Below are 20,388 nucleotides of genomic sequence, written 5' to 3' on the forward strand. Positions count from 1 at the left end.
TGTAAATTAATGTAGTGATAAATAATTTAAAACAATAATTGAGTAGCCAGATAAATCCACGCATCATAGTTCCATGCTTAGACTTATTAATATTATAAAGTATTAAAAAAAAATTGATTTACTATGGTCAATAAATATAGTATCTTTGTATTTTCGTTGCTCAATATAATCTTTATGTCGGTCGCACCGACCAGAACGTCTACAATATACACAGATATTCCAAAAAGTTTCGATTATACTAACAGTGACGATTTAGTTATGTGAGGTTCTCCAACAATTGATTATTCTCATTTATCTCAAATACTGGTTCGATTTATTGGTTTGATGGAGGTTCGATGCAAATAATTCGTTTCTACAAAAATAAAAAGTATTGGTTAAATTTGTGCACAAAATAAAATATTATCAGGGCGCCCTCATTTGTTGACTTTCCAGACGTCACACAGTTGTCATCTCAACGCGAAAATCAATCAAGCTTTAAGTTCGAGCTTATCTCTACCAAGAAGAAACCATTATTATAGATAAACTAAGATGGCGTAGTGGATTGTAATAATGATGTTGAACTGTCAACAATTCACAATGCGAACTCACATATCAGAGTACCACTCAGATTGAAGGTATTCCATCCCACCATGTAAGTAGGAGGACATTTTATTTCACTAATAAAATAACAGGGTGTTTCGACTAAGTCTAAAGGACCTAATTGAAAGCAAAGGAATTGTATAGTAGTGCTATTCTCCTGGCTATATCGCCGGCAGAGTATGGGACGCCACACAGGAAAAATTTTGCAAAATGTATCTATTTTAATTTATAATTTTCCGTAGTAGTCTTGATAAAAAAAATTCCTGTTGTAAATATTTTTTTTTTTTAAACATTTTGTGCATGTGCTGTGTGAGCGTGTGCAAGACGATAGTCGCATGTCAGAGGCGGAACCAGCATTATAGACTAGGCCTAGCTAGAGGGAGCTAAATTATATTTCAGAATATTTGAAGATATATTTTCTATAAAAATAAATGAATGACGTTTTCTTTTGTTTCATTTGTTTCAGATGACTGACAATATGTGATTATATATTCACAATGCAATTCCACAGGATCCATGGTAAAAGCATTGACCTTTCACAAGATGATACGTGTGTGAAACGAACGCAAAGCTTTAATTATGGCATCGTGTTTGGCAAAGTGCCAATCACAGTGGAAGAAAAGGTTACCGTTGAGATTACAGAAACAATTTCGGAATGGAGTGGCGGTTTGCGATACGGGTTCACAAACATTGATCCCGATACGCACGATGCGGAGAAACTTCCGCCATACGCTATCCCAAACCTCAGCAGGGAGCCTCAGTACTATTGCGTTGCTCTGAATGAAGCGGACGCCAAGACAGGGAATCGTTTGTCCTTTTACTTTACCAGTCAATGTACGTGTATATCTTTAGTTAATAATAAACCATCAACTGAGAAAAAAATGGACAAGATAGATGTTAGCAAACCTGTGTGGTTTGTGATGGATGTGTATGGCTGCACTAAAGGCATCAAGCTCGTTATGTCTGGTAATTCACTTATTTTCTTCTTTTTTGACCATATTTAATGAGGGTAATCCATCCAGCAATTGCTAATTATTAGAGTGGAGTTGTAATTTTGTCCTTAGAAAAAAATCATGACACGTGACAGAACTTGAACCCAGGCTACTCGGAGTGGTAGCCAAGCATCAAGCGTCACCACCAAGCCACAACCCCACTAAGAAAAGATAAACTGTTGCATCATGTTTGTATTTTTCCATTACCTTATGTATAAATCAATTTTCCTATTAAAACATTTTTAAAACATATCAATTATTAATAATAAATTAATCAAAATGTAACCAATCATTATTACATTGGTAATGTTTCAACCAGTGTACAATGATTTGAAAATGTTATTATTACTTTAATCCAAGTGAATTCAAGGGTCTGGAGGTAAGTTTTCAACCTGACCACTTTTTCACAGAGGCTTTTGACAACTCGGTGGTTTTTGAACAGAGATTGTTCCTTTATCTTACGAAAACCGCACCACCTTATTTCTCGTGGCTACACCACTGGTCTTTTGTTATTGCAAATCTGACATCTCAATTTTCTATAGATTCTGAAGCTGCTCCAATAGAGATTTTTGTCAGAGGGCGTGAAGCTATGGAGGCGTTTTTAGTCGCATCAAGAAAAGGAACTAAACCGGTGTACCGGACCCGTTTGATGTTGGTGGGCCAGGATCGAGTTGGGAAAACGAGCCTGAAAAGATCACTGACAGGTCGAAGGTATTTTAAATTTAAATTATTAAGTAAATGTTCCATTGTTTAAATATTTGTCCAATTTTCTAGTGAACTATTACAGTAAATCATCGTTGCTGTATATTTGTACTGTTTTTACTGAAACGGTATTGATACAGGAAATTACACATACTTCAGCAGCACCTGCCACACCTCAGATCATGTGACCAGCATGAAAAATCGAAATTACTTTATCGTTTTTCTTTATATTATAGCTTTTTACTTTTTTTGTTATCTATTGAGATAGTCATTAAGATCTAGCCATTTGTTCAGTAATTTGCCTTTGGATTATTATTAAATTCACAAATGTATAACAGTTACCACTAGATCTCATATTTCACACAACAAACTGCATGAACAATAAACTGTTGGTCTTGTTGAATATATCATTTAACAAATTTTTCTTTCCCTAACATTTACTCTTTTTATACAATTTAGATATTTAATAACTTGTCACACTTGATTGATTTAACACTTTTCTTTTTAGCATATTGATTCTTGTTAGTGTTTTGGATGTTTACCCACCGGCTATCTTAGTTCGTCTGTGATTATAGATTTGCGTATACTATATACAGTTATCTTTTGTTTCTTTATGACATCACAAAGCTTATACAAACAATACATTTTCTTTATGGATTTTAATTTCTATACATTGATTTGTTTTCAAATTAATTTGTACTTGACATACATTGTTAATTAATATTTAGGTTTTCATGCATCAAATCCAATTAACATTCCATATCTTCTATACACTGTATAACAATTTATTTATTTTGTTGCTATTAAACTAAAACAAAATTAAATTGTTTATAAGATCCTTGCCATTTCATTGGTTTATTTTGGTGCGATTCATAATTTTCTCCTATTCCAACGATTGAAGGTACTATTGCATGATATTTTGTATTCTGTAATATTTGTTGTGCAACTTGGTAGGTCTTAATATTTCATGACCGACTTGTACAGTAGTGTGTGCCGTCTATTAATCTACACTTTGCTTCGAGGCCATGATCTGAATGCCAAATTTATGCATGGCCTAGTTTTAGACATTCCATTCAAGATATAAATTAATATAAGGTATAAGATTAATTGATTAAAAATTTATGGATTTATATTGTTCTTGAATTAGATGTGTTTTGTTTGAATTTTTGGTAATATTTGAATATTTTTGTTTATTAAAAACCTCTCCCATTCAAATCAATATAACTTGGTTTTTTGTTTTCAGACATGACGCAAAAGAAGTGAGTACAGATGGAATTGACACTGCCGATATTTGTAAAATTACAAGTAAAGATTCTAAGCCATGGAAAGTGTATGCAGCAACTAACGAAGATGATCAAGAGACAAAAACATCATCAGGTAAGTTGATAATAATAATAATATTTGTACAGAAAAATTACTGATGAATAATTCTAGGAAAAATTGTGTGAAAATTATAATTTTATTATTATTCTGATTGCTTAAAAACTATTAATTTGATGTGTCTGAGTTTATGCATATATATGTCTATCCATCTATATGTCTATCCATCTATATGTCTATCCATCTACATGTCTATCCATCTATATGTCTATCCATCTACATGTCTATCCATCTACATGTCTATCCATCTACATGTCTATCCATCTATATGTCTATCCATCTACATGTCTATCCATCTACATGTCTATCCATCTACATGTCTATCCATCTACATGTCTATCCATCTACATGTCTATCCATCTACATGTCTATCCATCTATATGTCTATCCATCTATATGTCTATCCATCTACATGTCTATCCATCTACATGTCTATCCATCTATATGTCTATCCATCTATATGTCTATCCATCTATATGTCTATCCATCTATATGTCTATCCATCTATATGTCTATCCATCTATATGTCTATCCATCTATATGTCTATCCATCTATATGTCTATCCATCTATATGTCTATCCATCTATATGTCTATCCATCTATATGTCTATCCATCTACATGTCTATCCATCTACATGTCTATCCATCTACATGTCTATCCATCTACATGTCTATATGTCTACATTTCTACAGTATGTGTGTATGTGTATACATGCCTATGTGTCTAATGTCTTTAAGTCAATGTGTCTACATGTATATATGTTTACATGCCTATGTGTCTAATATCTTTAAGTCAATGTGTCTACATGTATATATGTTTACATGCCTATGTGTCTAATGTCTTTAAGTCAATGTGTCTACATGTATATATGTTTACATGCCTATGTGTCTGTCTTTAAGTCAATGTGTCTACATGTACAGTATATATGTTTACATGCCTATGTGTCTGTCTTTAAGTCAATGTGTCTACATGTATATATGTATACATGCCTATGTGTCTAATGTCTTTAAGTCAAAGTGTCTACATGTATATATGTTTACATGCCTATGTGTCTAATGTCTTTAAGTCAATGTGTCTACATGTGTATATGTTTACATGCCTATGTGTCTAATGTCTTTAAGTCAATGTGTCTACATGTATATATGTATACATGCCTATGTGTCTAATGTCTTTAAGTCAATGTGTCTACATGTATATATGTTTACATGCCTATGTGTCTAATATCTTTAAGTCAATGTGTCTACATGTATATATGTATACATGCCTATGTGTCTAATGTCTTTAAGTCAATGTGTCTACATGTATATATGTTTACATGCCTATGTGTCTGTCTATAAGTCAATGATGTGTTTATGTGTTCGCATGCGTCTGTCTATTCGTCTGTGATTACATAAATTATCTATATCAATGTAATAATAAGAATAAGGCAATTTTAAAAGCTCTTTGTTATTAAAATGTAATGATAACCTTCAATAGGATTGATTCATATTATACTAGTCTATTGTCGTGTTGAGCTAAGTTCCATTATGCTTAGGTTTAGCCATGTTTACTTCATTGTATATGCTAACAAAGTCCTACAGTATGTACCATGAATAAAATGATAATTAAGTTAATGGTTATGTAAGCTGTTTTTGGAACACTACAAACTGAAATTAAAGTATATTTCACATTTGTTTTAATTAATTATAACAGTGAATTTTTATTCATTTGTTTTTTACTGGAAATTAACTTATATATGTATAAATGCCCACAATATAATTTAACTGATTTACTTTAAAATTTTTAATTTAAAATTATAATGAATGCAATGTTTCAATGATATATTCTCCCCTAGCTTCATATCAGTGCAGTCAAATAAGGTGCTTTTTCCCCTGTTCACTACACTGGCTTTGTGTGTACAACAGATAAGGCAACAGGCCCTATCCATCCCGAGTTTCATATGCAGTTTATAGGCCTTATTTGATCGTTCTGCCACTAGAAAGTGTGATATGCCCAAATATACTTAGTGATATTGTCTTATGGTAGTGATATGACACCATCATGCCCATATATGGGCACATCACATTTTTTTGTCACTTAAAGTTTGATAGTACAGTGTAGATAGAGCTTTATGATGTTACTGTACACTGTCTTATCTGCTTTGCCACTCTTAAAATATAAATTGTAGTGATAGGAATTGAATGACTACATTCTTGAATAAAGATATTTAATATAATTAATGGTTATTGTTTAGATGTACCTTCAGCAGAGGATGAGTTTGCAAGAGCTATTGCTCATAATATCGTGCAAGAGTTGTGGAATAAACGATTACGGAAGAAAAATGATGACAACACACAGATGTCAAGTCAAGTCATAAACAAACAACCTAATCAAAACCAGGTTTGTCTTTTTACTTGTCTAGCAAATTCATTTGTCTCTTTACTGTTAACTTGAATATTTATTTTCTTACTTGCACATTAATGCACTACATTCACTTTTTCTCATACATTATTAATATTTTTACATTTTAAAAGAATTAATATTTGTGTCTATTTCGTGCCTAGCTTACCTGGATAAACCGATTAATGCCATATTTCTCCTCGAAGAGCGAGATATACTCGAAAAGTAGAAAATTCATTGAATGCCCCCCCTCTAAATGGTACAGTCCACAATTCACCATCATCATTTCTTTTTGAGAAAGGTTTGTGGACTGTACCATTTAGAGAGAGGGGTGTTCAATGAATTTTCTACTTTTCAGGTATATCTCGCTCTTCGAGGAGAAATATGGCATTTATCGGTTTATCCAAGTAAGCTAGCATTTATAGACTGCCAACACCATTTCTGGTTTGTGTAATTATTGTGTTATAAACACTATTTATAGCTTATTGACGGTAATCAACATAATTTCCGTTTTATTTCAAATTTTCGCAGTCACATACTGTAAATAGAAAAATATAATTTGTAAATATATACTGTACATGTATACATTGAACATTACTGTGCAAAACATGGGCTGGCCGTATTACTGTATGCAGCTGAGCTAATTTATTTATTAAATGTTGTAATAGTGGAATACTATTATTTATAGCTTTTTGTGGTTAAACATATTGACAGTAATAGTTGATGTCTTCATGTTTTGTGAAACTAATAAATAAAATAATACATTTAAAGGTTACATAACTGGTAGTAGTTAGCTATCAGTCAATAGCTAATCGAATATACATAAACTTTGACTTGATATTTACAGTAAAAGCAAAAGACATAAAACAAAATCAATATTCATATAGAATTATTTTTTTTTGCAAAGTGAGTTGCTAAAAATTTTGGCTTAATTTTCCGATTAAAAACTGGCAAATGGAAGACCAATCAAATTAATAGCTTAATTATATACGTTACCATAGCAATGGTAGTGGTATAATTTTAACCCTGAATTGTCTGTCATGTTTGTAAAGAACACTTGCAATTTACTCTGCATGCAGATGCATAATTTATTCGATAGAGATGCTGTGTGCGAATTGAGACTAAAAAGCACAATGTGAACTGAGCTAGGTGGGGTGGTGTCTATTTTTGTGATTAATTTATCTTTGTTGATATGATTTTTTTAACAGTAAGTTTCATCAAAATAGGATTACATAACCTACCAAATACAGTATAGACAAGCTGAGTTAAAAATTTTAATTGTATTAAGTCATGCTTAAATATTTTATATAATTCACTAGATATTATAGTGATGCCAATATGAACATTAATTTTTTTTAGTACATTTTCACACAAGGATAATATAAGATTCCGTTCTCGTGCTGATAAGCTCTCTGCACCACAGTGGTGTATGAATGAGTAGGTGAATTTTGACTGTCATATAATATGATTGAGAGATGTGATGTAGACATGACATGACATGACATGACATGACATGACATGTGATGTAGACATGATACAGTATTCCATGGTTTTTTATTGTGAATCACGTTTGGAGCAGATTGATGCAATAATTTCCTCTGCGATAAATTTAAAATACATGCAACATCAGTAATGAAGTAAAATGCTTCAAAAATATTGTCTGGTTTTATAATCAATTTGCATAATTTACATAAAAGTAAAATACAATACTGTACATGCAAATTTACCTAACTTTGCATTTGCATAAAGTTATTAAGATCCTCATAAATTATTTTATAGGCCTACGTATAAAAATTGATCATTTTTTAACATTGTTATTATTTTATTATTATAGCGGAATACAATACACTCACTGATAACAAAACAACTCTCAAATGTCAGCTGACATTTATAGAAACAAGATTTTGTTTTCTCGGTTTGCATTCTGTTATTTCTATTTTAGTATCTTTGTTGTTCGGTACAATATAGTAGCTTTGTGGGAGACATGTATTGATTTTCTTTTTGTTGAGTAAGAAATCCAAGCTAGACATTAGAAAGTAGTTACAGAGAGTTGTTGCTACATGGCAACTCAAGTGTAGGCTTTTTATATGATAATTAACAACAGTATAATATGCAAATTAAGAATGAATCAGGTATTAACTTTAGACTGTCATTAGAAGGTTTCACATTTCGGTGTAAAAGATTCTTATTTTATTATCACTGGACAGAATTTTAATAATTGTCCCTCAAGCTAACAAAAATAAACAATATAAAATCCAATGAATTTTCTTTACACAATTTACAAAACATTAATAAATACAATTTAATTTTCTTTCTCCACTTTGAGGCCTTTTATTGGAACATAGTTGTTTATTTATTTTCTTGGCAATTTTTATTTTATACTTATATTAATGTACATGAACGACACTGAAAGTGTTAATTCAATTAAAAAAACAGAAATACTGTAAATCAAATAAATTTAAAAAAAATATAAGCTAGGTGTGTTTAATCATACATTTTTAATAACCAACCATAGATCAAATAGGTTCTACAAATTGTCTATTTTTGTTTTTATTTCAGAACCAAACAAAGGAAGGTAAAGAAGAAAGCAAAATATCAACTATGGTAATTTTTATTTTATATGATACTGATTTATCTTGTTGACTACCAAATCTAGTTATGGTTTTTACCAGGCTACTGTGAGCTATGTCTTAAACTTTATTGGTAAAAAATGTAAGATAGTCAGATTACATTTTCAGTCTTCTCCTGTGAGTTCTGTTTTGTGAAACTCTTATTGGGTAACTTACTACACTATCAAACGTTGTGACAAAAAATGTGATCCATATATGGACATGATGATGTCATATCTCTACCATATTTTGTCAAACTAGTTTGGTAATGTAGACAGAGCTTTAAAGTGCTGGAGAATGGAACAGTGGCCGTTGTTCCTCTGCATCCTTTTGCATTTACCTTTTGGTTAATTATAGGATATTGTTTGGATTCTTATTTTTGTGTATAATAACTATTATTATTATTATTATTAACATCAAAATAATGTAATGCTGTAACTGTAAATGTTCTTTTTCTGGCAGGAGGAATCATTTACGGGTCAAGCTGATGCAAGGAACAAAACAAAATTAGTAATGAATGACATCACCGAGCAGGTGAAAGAAGCTGTTGGTCAAGAACTTGTTGATCGAGTCTTGACAATGGTGAGTGAGATGCTAAAAAAACTTGAGAGTGGTCAAGAGGTCATCGAAGTAAGCAAAACTGAGCAACAAGAAATAATGATGAGTATCTGGGATTTTGCTGGTCAAAGTGTCTATTACACAACTCATCAAGTATTTTTGACAACAAGAGCGATTTACATCATCGTTTTTAACTTGACCCATGACCTTAACAGCCAAGCTATCGTACAAGTTCGCCGTGGAGAAGGCCACAGTAATGTGAGTAGGTTTTAATGTCATTAGTATCATGTAGGTTGCTGTAGTGAGGTTTTTCATTTCCACTACTGTAGGTGAATGCATTGGTATGAATCTTAAGGATCAGATTATGCACATGTGTATTCATATCTCCTTCCAATTTTCTTTTTGCAACGAATTATAGTTCTTGGAATTTGATTCAACAAAATTAGTAATTAGTTTCTTACAGGTTTCACATTAGGTGCTTTACAGTATAAATCAAGAATATTATTATTATTATTATTATTATTATTATTATTATTTTTTGCAAAGCAAATTGTGCAATCAATCACAACTCAGGAAATGAATTATGATTAATTAATCATAAAAGGTCTGCAGGCATGTTAGGCTATTCATTCTTTGTGGTAGAAAATAATAGAGTAGCATGATTTTTCCTATGCAAAAACTTTGGTTTCGCACAAATTAATTTGTTAATGTTGCAATCTTTATGATTGTCTGCAAGTATTTTTATTTGATAAATATTCTTTACAATGTTAATCAATAAATTTGGGGTTTTTTCAGATTGAATGGAAAAAAAGTGAACTTACAAATATAGACTTCATCAATTTTTGGATAAACTCGATTCACACACACACGGCAGAATCTGGAGCTAGCGCGCCATATGACAACAATGATCCGTACAACACAACATCACTTTCACCTTCTGTGTTCTTAGTCGGAACACATCGAGCTAGTCTAAGTGACGACAAGGAGACCCAGTGGAAGATTGTTAGTAACTTTATTTTATCAAATTGTTTATAAAAAATAATATTTTAGTAAATTAAGTTCACTTAAGTTCAAAACAGGTACTCTAAAGCTCTATATCTACATTATCAAACTAATTTGAAAACAATTGTATGATGTGCCTAAATATGGCAGTGATATCCCCAAATATGGTAGTGATATGCTTAAATATGGGAGTGACATGACATCATCTTTGTCCGTATATGGGCACATCACATTTTTTTGTCGCATAAAGTTTGATAGTGTAGACAGAGCTTTAGACTTGCTATTTTAATTTGGTGACATCAAATGCACAAAAAAGAATATTTCGTTCACTACATTTTCAGGTAAAAGAGAAGTTTAAAGTTATTGCTGAAAGTTTTCGAGACAAGGTGTACAGAGGTCATTTTGTGGGTCAATTCTATGCTGTTGAGAATAATATTGATGACGAAGAAGATGAACAGGTAGAATATCAGTTACATTTATTATCTTATTGCTAATCATTGTTGTATTTACGACCTATCTGATGACAGTATTCATTTCATTAATGATGTTTAGGTATATTTTTTATCTAAATGACCTTTAAAGCCTCATTAGCAGGCCTTTTGTTAGTTGGTTCTTTTATTGTTATATGTCTATTTGCAAAAAGTAATAAACGCCATCAATGTTCATTTTATTGTTCCTCATAAAGTAAAAAAAAAAAGATCATAAGAAAAAACCTTGTTACAGTGTGTGGAATCTAAAGTAAGCCAAAAAAGGCTTTAAGGCTGAGTTTTCAAAAGACATCAAATTATTATATGTTTTGGTTTTTTATCATTATTTTATTTAATTTTTCTGTTGTCTTCATTATTTGAATGTGTGAAGAATAAAATTGTTCTGCAAATTATTGATATTTTGACTAAATATTTATTTTGTAGGTGAAGTTGCTACGGAAACACATAGTAAGCATAGCATCTAAAGAGCGTTACATGGGTGAACACATGCCGGTGTCGTGGCTGCAGTTTGAGCAACAAGTTGCAGAGATGATTGCCAGAGGGATTAACTTTATACCTATAGATCAGGTATTAAATAAATTAGATTAACTCCCAACTGATCAACCAATTTTACACCAATTGACAAACATATGGTAGTAATACCGTATGCCTAATTATGGTAGTGATATGATGTCATCGTGTCCATATATAGGCACATCACATTTTTTTGTCATATAAAGTTTGATAGTGTAGACAGAGCTTAAGTTGACCGCATGTGCCTATACAGATAGACACATTTTATCGAAAATTGTACTTCCAGTATAAGAATTGTTTTTATTTTATCATCTTTTTTATTAGGGAAAAGATATCTGCTCTAGATTTGGCATAGAAGAGGATCTACATTCCATGTTACACTTTTATCATGATCTTGGCGTTATCATCTATTACGGACAAAGTGGTGCAGTTGATGAATCATTGCGCAATACTATCATACTAAAGCCACAGTGGCTAATTGATGTTTTTAAGGGAGTTATCACAACTAAAGACATTGACGGACAAGTAAGACTAATAGCATTTTGTTTTTGTGTTGAAATAATACTATCAATATATATTTTCAAAATTTGTTTCATTCCTTTCAGTGGAACGAAAAGTATTGAACACTGGGGAGAAACAAACGCTGTAAACTATTGTTAAAGTCTCCAACTCTAGATAAACAAACAGTCTGTCACATGTCTACCATGTTTTAATTTACCCACCTAACTGACAACAAATAGTCTTACATCTTGTTACAATACATAAATCCTTCTGGATAATTGTTTGGTTTTATTAGAAAATTGATTAGGGAAGTTTGAAATAGATGAACAACATATTGTTGCATAATTTAGGTATTAAATTAAATTTAACTCCAAACTGATCAACCAATTTTACACCAATTGACAAACATAAGAAAATTTAAGATTACTTAGTTTTCTCTTTTTACACCAATTGGCAAACAATTAAGAATGATTAACGTTACTTATGTTTCGCTTTGTTGAGAATTCTTGATGACAACTCTGGTGGAGGTGAGAAATAAAAGAAACACCAACGCACACTCTTCTGTATAATTATCCTTCCTAAATCTCTGTCCACACTATCAAACCAGTTTGACAAGTGTGATTTGCCCCAATATGGTATATTGTTACAATACATAAATCCTTCTGGATAATTGTTTGGTTTTATTAGAAAATTGATTAGGGAAGTTTGAAATAGATGAACAACATATTGTTGCATAATTTAGTTTGATCACGTTACCACCTCTATTTGTTTTTTTTTTCAGTGGGAAAGGTTTGCTGAAGCATGGCACCGCTTAGACAAAGAAGGAATTCTGGAAGACTCACTTATCAACCACATGTGGTGTACGATAATTGCTCAGAAGCCAACCCTCATTGGCCTCATGAGCAAGTTTGATCTGCTCTGTGAGAGAATCAAGCCAAAGGTATGAGTTTGTACTTTTCACTGTGTTTAGCCCAGCTAGCATACACAAACATTGTTGTGTAATAAAGAACTATGAAGTAACCAAGTTTTATTTTTATTTTTGGTTACACATCTGATAAACATTATTGTGTTTTGTACATCAGTTTAAAAAGAAAGTCTTAAAGTGAACACAATAAAATGATAACAGTGTAAAGCACTTTCTTCTTGTTTTTTTTCTAGACACTGAAGTCAACTGATAAATGGGAGAAGAGTTACTTTGTGCCATCGCGGCTTAAGGACTCAGTGGATCCTAACGATGTCTATGAACCATCCAACAAGGACATTGTCTTCTACATCACCTTTGGGGGCTTCCTACCAGGTCAGTTCTAGTCAACAAATTCAATTGTCATGTTCTCATATTGAGTAGATTAGGATTTTAAAATAAATACGTTTACAGATTGTGAATGGCCAACAGCACTCTATCTCAACTACCCTACAAATGTTTATAATTTCACTTTACGCCATTCAAAAGCAGATACTATAGATACTTATATACATTCCTTTTATATTACTGTAAGTAAGATAATCTTTAAAAGTGCCTCGTAGATATTAACTAATATTTCTTTCTATAGATGGACTTTTCCAAAGAATCATGACACGAGCCGTTCGTTGGTCACAGGAGCAAGGAGGACATGAACCAAAGCTCTACTACAGACAGGCACGCTTCTATGTTGACGATGAGCATGATCTCATCCTCCAGATGGCGCCCTTCAGATATGCCTGCATAAAGGTATAGGTAGCATTTTAGTGTCCTTAACCAATATTAACATGACGTTATAAAATGTAAAAAGTGTTAACGCATTATTTTTATTATTTAGGTAATAGTATCAGAGGTTGAAATCTTAGATGATAGTGATGGCAGCACACATGCTGGTGAGTCTTCAGTAGAAGTGCTTAAGGTCCAAGAGCGACATCAGGTGGCATGCTCTAAGGTCCGCCACTTCCTTGAGTTCACCCTCTCTGAATTGCGACAACTGTGGATAAAACGAGTGAAATTCACTTTCTCTGTTGCGTGCCCGTGCAATAAGACATGTGAGCTTCATGGCAAGCCTGGATGCAAAGAGGAATCATGCCGCCATTTTTTGAGTCTTGATGAATGTCTGGCAACAAACATCATTACTTGTGACCATCGACGCATCAAGACTACCAAGTACAAGAGGTGGTTTCCAACTGACAAACCAGCTCCTTGTAAGTTGCTTCTTAATGATTTTTAGAAAATACAGTCAACTCTCTGGACACTTTTGGCTGAAACCTAATATGTCTGGTTTTCTGGAAATTCTGGTATTTGGAATGTGTTTTTAATGGTAAAAATTAATTTTTTTTTTTTTTTTTTTATTTTTTTATTTCATACTCATCCAACAGCGAGTAACCCGCCAATTACAGGATGGATAAACTATTTAAAATTTCACAAGACAAACATATACACAAGATGCTCTACATAAACAAAGACTTATTATTAAGTCTTTGGGAGTGGAGTTGTAAATTGTCATGAGAAAAAAACCCTGACATATGACAGGCCTTGAACCCAGGACCCTTAGATTGGTAGCCAAGCATCATAACCACCAAGCCACAGCTCCACTCCAATTTGAGACCTTTTAAGAAAAGTCTGGTTTTGGAAGAGTTTCCAGTTTCCAAAGTATTGGAAGAGTTGACTGTATATACAAATTGAGTGACTTGGCCAGGATCCAAAGACAATATTCAAATGCATCAATGTTATTTTACAATACAATTTCGTCTAAACAAAGGCATTGTCAGCAGTTTTCCATACAATTGAAAATTGTAATGTTTGAACTCTACTGTACTATGAAAACTGTCTATTGAATGTTCCCTATTTTTTATAGTGTCTGTACCAGCCCGAGCACCAATATCCAATGAGAAAGACAAAGAAGAGCAGCTTCCTGATTGGATCAAAGCAGCAGCAAAGCTTCTTAACGCTGGCCCAAGTGGTAGAGACTGGAAGGCGTTGGCAATCATGCTAGGTAATACATCATTGGGAGCAACCTTTAGAACCTCTTTCTAATTTAAACCTGTTATTAGTAACTACACGTTTGTGTACACAAACTACTGTATACTATAGGTTAAACTTTGCAATAATTTGTGAACACCTTTTATCTAAGAAAAGTGAAATTTTATCGTTTTATGTCACATTAGATGTTTTCGTTTTTGCAGTGTGTGGTGAAGGAAATGGTACCATGGCATTAACCAGCAAAGATCATTGATATTGGAACAATTTCCAAAATGTGTCTTGTAATATTTGTAACTTTTCTTGTGTTGTAGGCTACAAGCGTGTAAAGGTAGATAACTTCTCTGATGAGGTGAATCCAGCACAGGAGTTGATTCTAGACTGGATCTACAGTAGTGGGAACACTAACCTTTCTGTAGACATGATGTTGTCATACCTTGAACAGATGCAGAGAGAAGATGTCATTGAGGTCATCCACAAGGCAGAAGGTTTGACCTCTTTAATAAGACTTTTTTACATATAGAACTTAATAGTACGCCTAATAAGTTTATTATCGGTTCCTAACAATCATGCATTAATAGAACTACTAATGAAGAAAGGCGGACTTGAAGCAAATTTTACTATGAAGAACAGCCTCTGAGCCCATAAGTAGGCTACACACATACCAGCTAGCTTCTGGCAAAGTTGATACCACCTCTACATTGAATTCAGACATGTATCCTCAAAGAAAATTGCAATACTATGGTTGAAAATCTACCTTATATATTAACCAATCAGATGTTGTAAATTTAAACATGTGGTATATAGTATCTTGTATTCATCTTTCAGGGTCTAACGCACCACCACCCTCGGTATTCATCAGCTACAACTGGGGAATCCAGGATTCTGTTAAGCAGTTACGCGATCGGATTGAGAGGGCGGGCTTTAGTTGTTGGATGGATATCGGTCAAATGGGAGGTGGAGATAGCTTATATGCAAAGATTGATAGTGGTATGAGGAATGCCAAGGTATAATGAACTTTGTAATGTCCTGTACTTCTAAACTGAAAATGACAATAATGACATGATCTGTTTGCCCAATACAAATTTCAATATATTTTTATTTATTCAAAAAAGCCTCCAGAAATAGAGATATATTAATATTACAAAACAAAAGCAACACATTACTATACATTTAGAAAGCTTGCTATATAAATGGCACATTTATTTAACAGATTGTCTGTTTTATGCAGGTTATTCTGTGCTGCATCACACCAAAGTACATTACGTCTGAAGTTTGTAATCGTGAAGTCAGCCTAGCAGACCTTCTTAAGAAGCCTATTATCCCCATTATGTTTGATGCAGTGCCTTGGCCTCCACCTGGAGGCATGGGCCTAGCATTTGCTAGGCTCTTATATGTGCAAATGAAAGGTAGCAATTTGTTAACGCTTTTGTATATAATTCTAACATCAAACACTATTTATGACATCTCAACACTTCACTTTTTGTTGTGAACTGTGTATTGCTGAAAAAAGGGCACTTAAGATGCTAAAAGTTTTTAAAGCCACACTGCAGCCCTTCAAAATCTAGCACGCCCCAAATTTTGGCCGCTGCCCATAGTTTGCAGACCATTGTATTATACATATACATACTCTAATGCTCTGTCTACACTATCAAACTTTATGTGACAAAATATGTTGTGGCCATATATGGAGATGATGATGTCATATCAGTACTACTTGGGAATATAATATACCATATTTGGGCACATCACACTTTTTTTTGTCAAACTTGTTTGATAGTGTAGACAGAGCTTGAGAATTGAAATAAACACAATAGTGAAGGTTCAGTATTTCAACATTTATATTTCATTGTTATTGTTTATTTTAAATTTAATTGTTAATAATTGTCTGAAATGATTGTCTTAGGTGTTGGTGGTCATGGTGGATCTGGTGCGCAATCTGACCTTGAGCTTAAGTATCATGATGTCATCAACCGTATTAGAATACACTGTCAACCAAAACAAACCGACGGTATCGTGAATGTCAACAGCACAAAATCAAGTGATAAAACATTATCACATGATACAATATCAAGAAATAGAGGCGGGAGATCAGTGAGTAGCAGTGACCAGAGTCTGCAGAGGCAAGGCAGGTCAACTTCAGCGCAGCTACCGAGGTCAGGGGTTAGGAATTGTTTAGTATGTGCAATATTATAAGGTTTGGGAAACAAGTTTTGTAATTGAGTGATCTGGAGTTTTTTAATGCTGGAGGACTAAGTATGTATTTTAAAAAATATATTTTTCAAATTAATTAATTAAATTTCAGTATATCACCGGGCAGTTTAAAATGAATTTCTATGCCTATTATGTTTATATATTAGGTATAATATATAATATTTTTTATCTATGCATTCAATGATTTACTGTGAAGGATGTTTATAAAAATGTTGATGGAACTTCATTAACCATTTGGCGTATTAAATCGGCACTTTAACGTTGAGTATAGTTTTCCATTGAGTATTAAGTTATCAGAATATATTCAATTTTGTTAACTAACTTTTGGAATGAAAAGAGAACAGTAGATTTTCTGTTGAGAACTAGGTTTCTAAATTGTGTGATTAAATGGGAATAGGTTATTACTAAGTCCTCTAGCATTCATTTTATTAACTCAATGCAATCATGTTTTTATGCAAATATGAAGGAAGTTTGCAAGGCCATATTAGGTGCTGATTGATACAAATAACAATAGATTGTATAAAATATTGTTTGTAAAAAAAAAAAAATTTTTTGGTTGAATGAATATTTTGTTATCATGCAATCATGTGTATTTTAACATTCCTTTTCTATATATTCAAAATCATATTAATAATGGTAAGATTCAAACCAGGTAACTTTCAAAAATTATTAATATATAATATTATAGATTTCATTGCATTTTGTATACAGGAATTCTTTAAACTGTGAGAATCATTATTCTTTATTTTTATATACATATGTTTTTACTTGCATAACTAAACTCTTTTAAAGATAGATTGATTGTTGTTGGGCCAAGTTTCTAATGTCCACAAGAAATAATTATATATTTAGGCCAAACATCTGAATTTTAATTAAGTAGATCCACTTTATTGGGACACTTCTATTCAGTGGACACATTCCTATGAAACAAATGAATGGCAATATATTTTTTCAATACGGGACCATTGGTTGAAACTGAAGGCATCCATATTAAATTCCATTTCTACATTCCTCACTCAGGACAGTTCTTTTGATGATTTCCGACTAGAATTAAAATCAAATACCATTGTGCCCATTCCATGATGTATTGATTGATTATACAAACATTTGCAATACAAAAGAGCATTTATACAATATATTTTTGTTTCTTTAACCATTTTTACACAGCTGTATAGTATTGTAGCCTATTTTATGGAAACTTGTTATATTATATTTTCTATTATTTAAAATCTATAATTACATCTACTTTTCTTGTGCTTTCAACACATTTTCTAAATATATTTTCTTTTATAGGTTAATTTGTACTGTATATAGGCGAAAATACTACATATATAATTTTATTAAGGAAAACATGTGTACAGTAGTAGTGACAACAAAAGACATACATTTAACGTTTGTATATATAGTATATTATTTTAAGGATATGGTTTTAATTGATTCTTCTCCTTCATACTGAAGTGTATTCATTTTAAATGAATGGGTTTGTTTCATTTGCAATGCATTATTTATGTTCAATTTGTAACTTCCACCGATTTTATCCCAGAAAACCTTGATGATACAAATGTAATATTTATAAAGATAACTGATTTGAGAGAAATCCTTACTTGTATTTGGGTCTTGAAGTTTTGCCTACCTGTCATGGAGACTTCGTCAAGAAGACAGGTAGACGAAAATTCAAATACATTCAAGACAATACGGTACCATGGAGCTATGATACAATTATTAAAGTTATTGTTCCACTACATTAAAATTAATTATCTTTTCCACGTTAAATTGAAATCCGATGAAAATTTCCACAACTGAAGAAACATTTTACTATTTTCTTTATCATTTATGAAATTTATTTTCTAAAACATAGAATTAAGCCTCTTGTCTCGGTTTCAATTTTCAAAGAATTTCATTTTTTAAAATTTAAAAAAAAAATATTTTTTTTTGGTTTTCGAAAAGCACTAATAGTTGATCTATGATTATAGATTATTTAACTTCTTAGCATCAGTGCGTGCCAGTGTAAAATGACAACGATATGTACTTAAGTAAGATTAAGTTACTTACTTAAGTAAGATTTAACTTAAATTAGCGAGGCTAATTAATCTTGAGAATTTAAAAACAAATTCTTAGCTTTATCCGTCCGTATAATTATTCCGGCCTAAATGCGTGTTTTGTAGTCGTACTGTGCCTTGAGGAATACCACCGTTGTTGTACCTCTAATTACGTCATAAAATGCGTGGTATACGTGCTTAAATTATGATGACGTCACCGAGAGTATGTACTATTTAGTAATTTCCTTTGGTAAAGAGCCTACTCATGTTTATATAGATGTATCTAATTTATATTTAATGTTGTATTTTGTATGTTAAAATGTTAACATTCTGTAATAATGTTCTAAATTTAGGAAATACAAACACGATTGCGTTATTATTTACTAAAATACATTTTACAATCGAAATTCACTGCCACTAAAATGAAACATGACCAACAGAATTCTGTGTTTCTGCACACGTGACATACAACATGTGTGATGGTTCACATGGCGAAAATTAGTATGTGATAAAGTTTACGGTAAATCTACACGTAACGTGTAATTCCTTAAAAGAACTGCATACAGATTGTGTACCACAAACGTACATGTACGTCACCTGCTGATACGTAATTTACCAGCTCTGACATAGTCTAATAGAGCTAGTAATGCTTGATTCAATGATTTGGTTGAATGATTGATAATGGGACTACAGAATGTCCTCTAGTTATGATACTAGACTCTAGTACCATTGGTGCATACTGTTACGATGCTAGAGCAATACTATTGGAATCCACATGACATTAATGTTAAGCATGAGTATAGGCCTACGGATTTGAACGACTTTTGATATACATTCACAATGTGATTGCACGACCTGTGAAGGTGTACGTTTTGCCATATTGGTACAGTTATTGTTTGAAAATAAATACTTAAAAGTAAAAAAGTAAGAGTTTTTATTTTGTAATTTCACGTATGATGTAAATTCTAAATCAATTTATGTCACCGACGATTGACAACCATTTATGCATAAATAAATATTAAAGCCAATTTACACAGACGAGCGGTAACGGACGGTTTCCGCTTAGGAGATACAGAATCTGGCTTTGGACAAGCTACGCGGTTTCCGCTTTAAGCGTGCTTCCCACTAGCGACGCAACGCAAGAACGTAACGCAACGCAAGTGAATTGACCAATCACAAGCGATGGCTTATTCGCTTGTGATTGCTAACTGTCTATAACTTCGCTTGTCATTGGTTGGTTAAAACGCTTGCGTTGCGTTTACGTCCTTGCATTACGTTCTAGTGGGAACCAAGCTTTACCGTTACCGCTCGTTTGCGTAAATTTACGGCCAAGATGTCAAAGTGACTGAACTGCTAGCCAATAATAATTTACCACGAATATACACAGATATAACGTTTTCCGATACGATATACATTAAGATATAGCTGGCCTCTATAATATCAGATATCAGAGATAGGCTATAATAATCAGATATACTTTAAATCTACT

General features: G+C 32.4%; 1 protein-coding gene across 1 annotated transcript; it reads left to right on the forward strand.

Moving 5' to 3' along the window:
• Nucleotides 1–529: 529 nt before the first annotated feature.
• LOC140051559 (uncharacterized) lies at nucleotides 530–19,811 on the forward strand. The gene is made up of 20 exons (XM_072096812.1): nucleotides 530–631; nucleotides 1,046–1,545; nucleotides 2,114–2,282; nucleotides 3,517–3,650; nucleotides 5,889–6,034; nucleotides 8,594–8,638; nucleotides 9,106–9,459; nucleotides 9,997–10,203; nucleotides 10,545–10,661; nucleotides 11,115–11,258; nucleotides 11,529–11,729; nucleotides 12,487–12,645; nucleotides 12,864–13,002; nucleotides 13,256–13,413; nucleotides 13,502–13,871; nucleotides 14,525–14,662; nucleotides 14,961–15,134; nucleotides 15,475–15,653; nucleotides 15,878–16,055; nucleotides 16,553–19,811. Exons 2-20 carry the CDS (start codon nucleotides 1,077–1,079, stop codon nucleotides 16,840–16,842), a joined length of 3,771 nt encoding a protein of 1,256 aa, XP_071952913.1. The 5' UTR covers nucleotides 530–631; nucleotides 1,046–1,076; the 3' UTR covers nucleotides 16,843–19,811.
• Nucleotides 19,812–20,388: the final 577 nt, after the last annotated feature.

The sequence above is a fragment of the Antedon mediterranea genome, chromosome 6, assembly GCF_964355755.1.
Source record: "Antedon mediterranea chromosome 6, ecAntMedi1.1, whole genome shotgun sequence".
Taxonomy (NCBI): Eukaryota; Metazoa; Echinodermata; class Crinoidea; order Comatulida; family Antedonidae; genus Antedon; species Antedon mediterranea.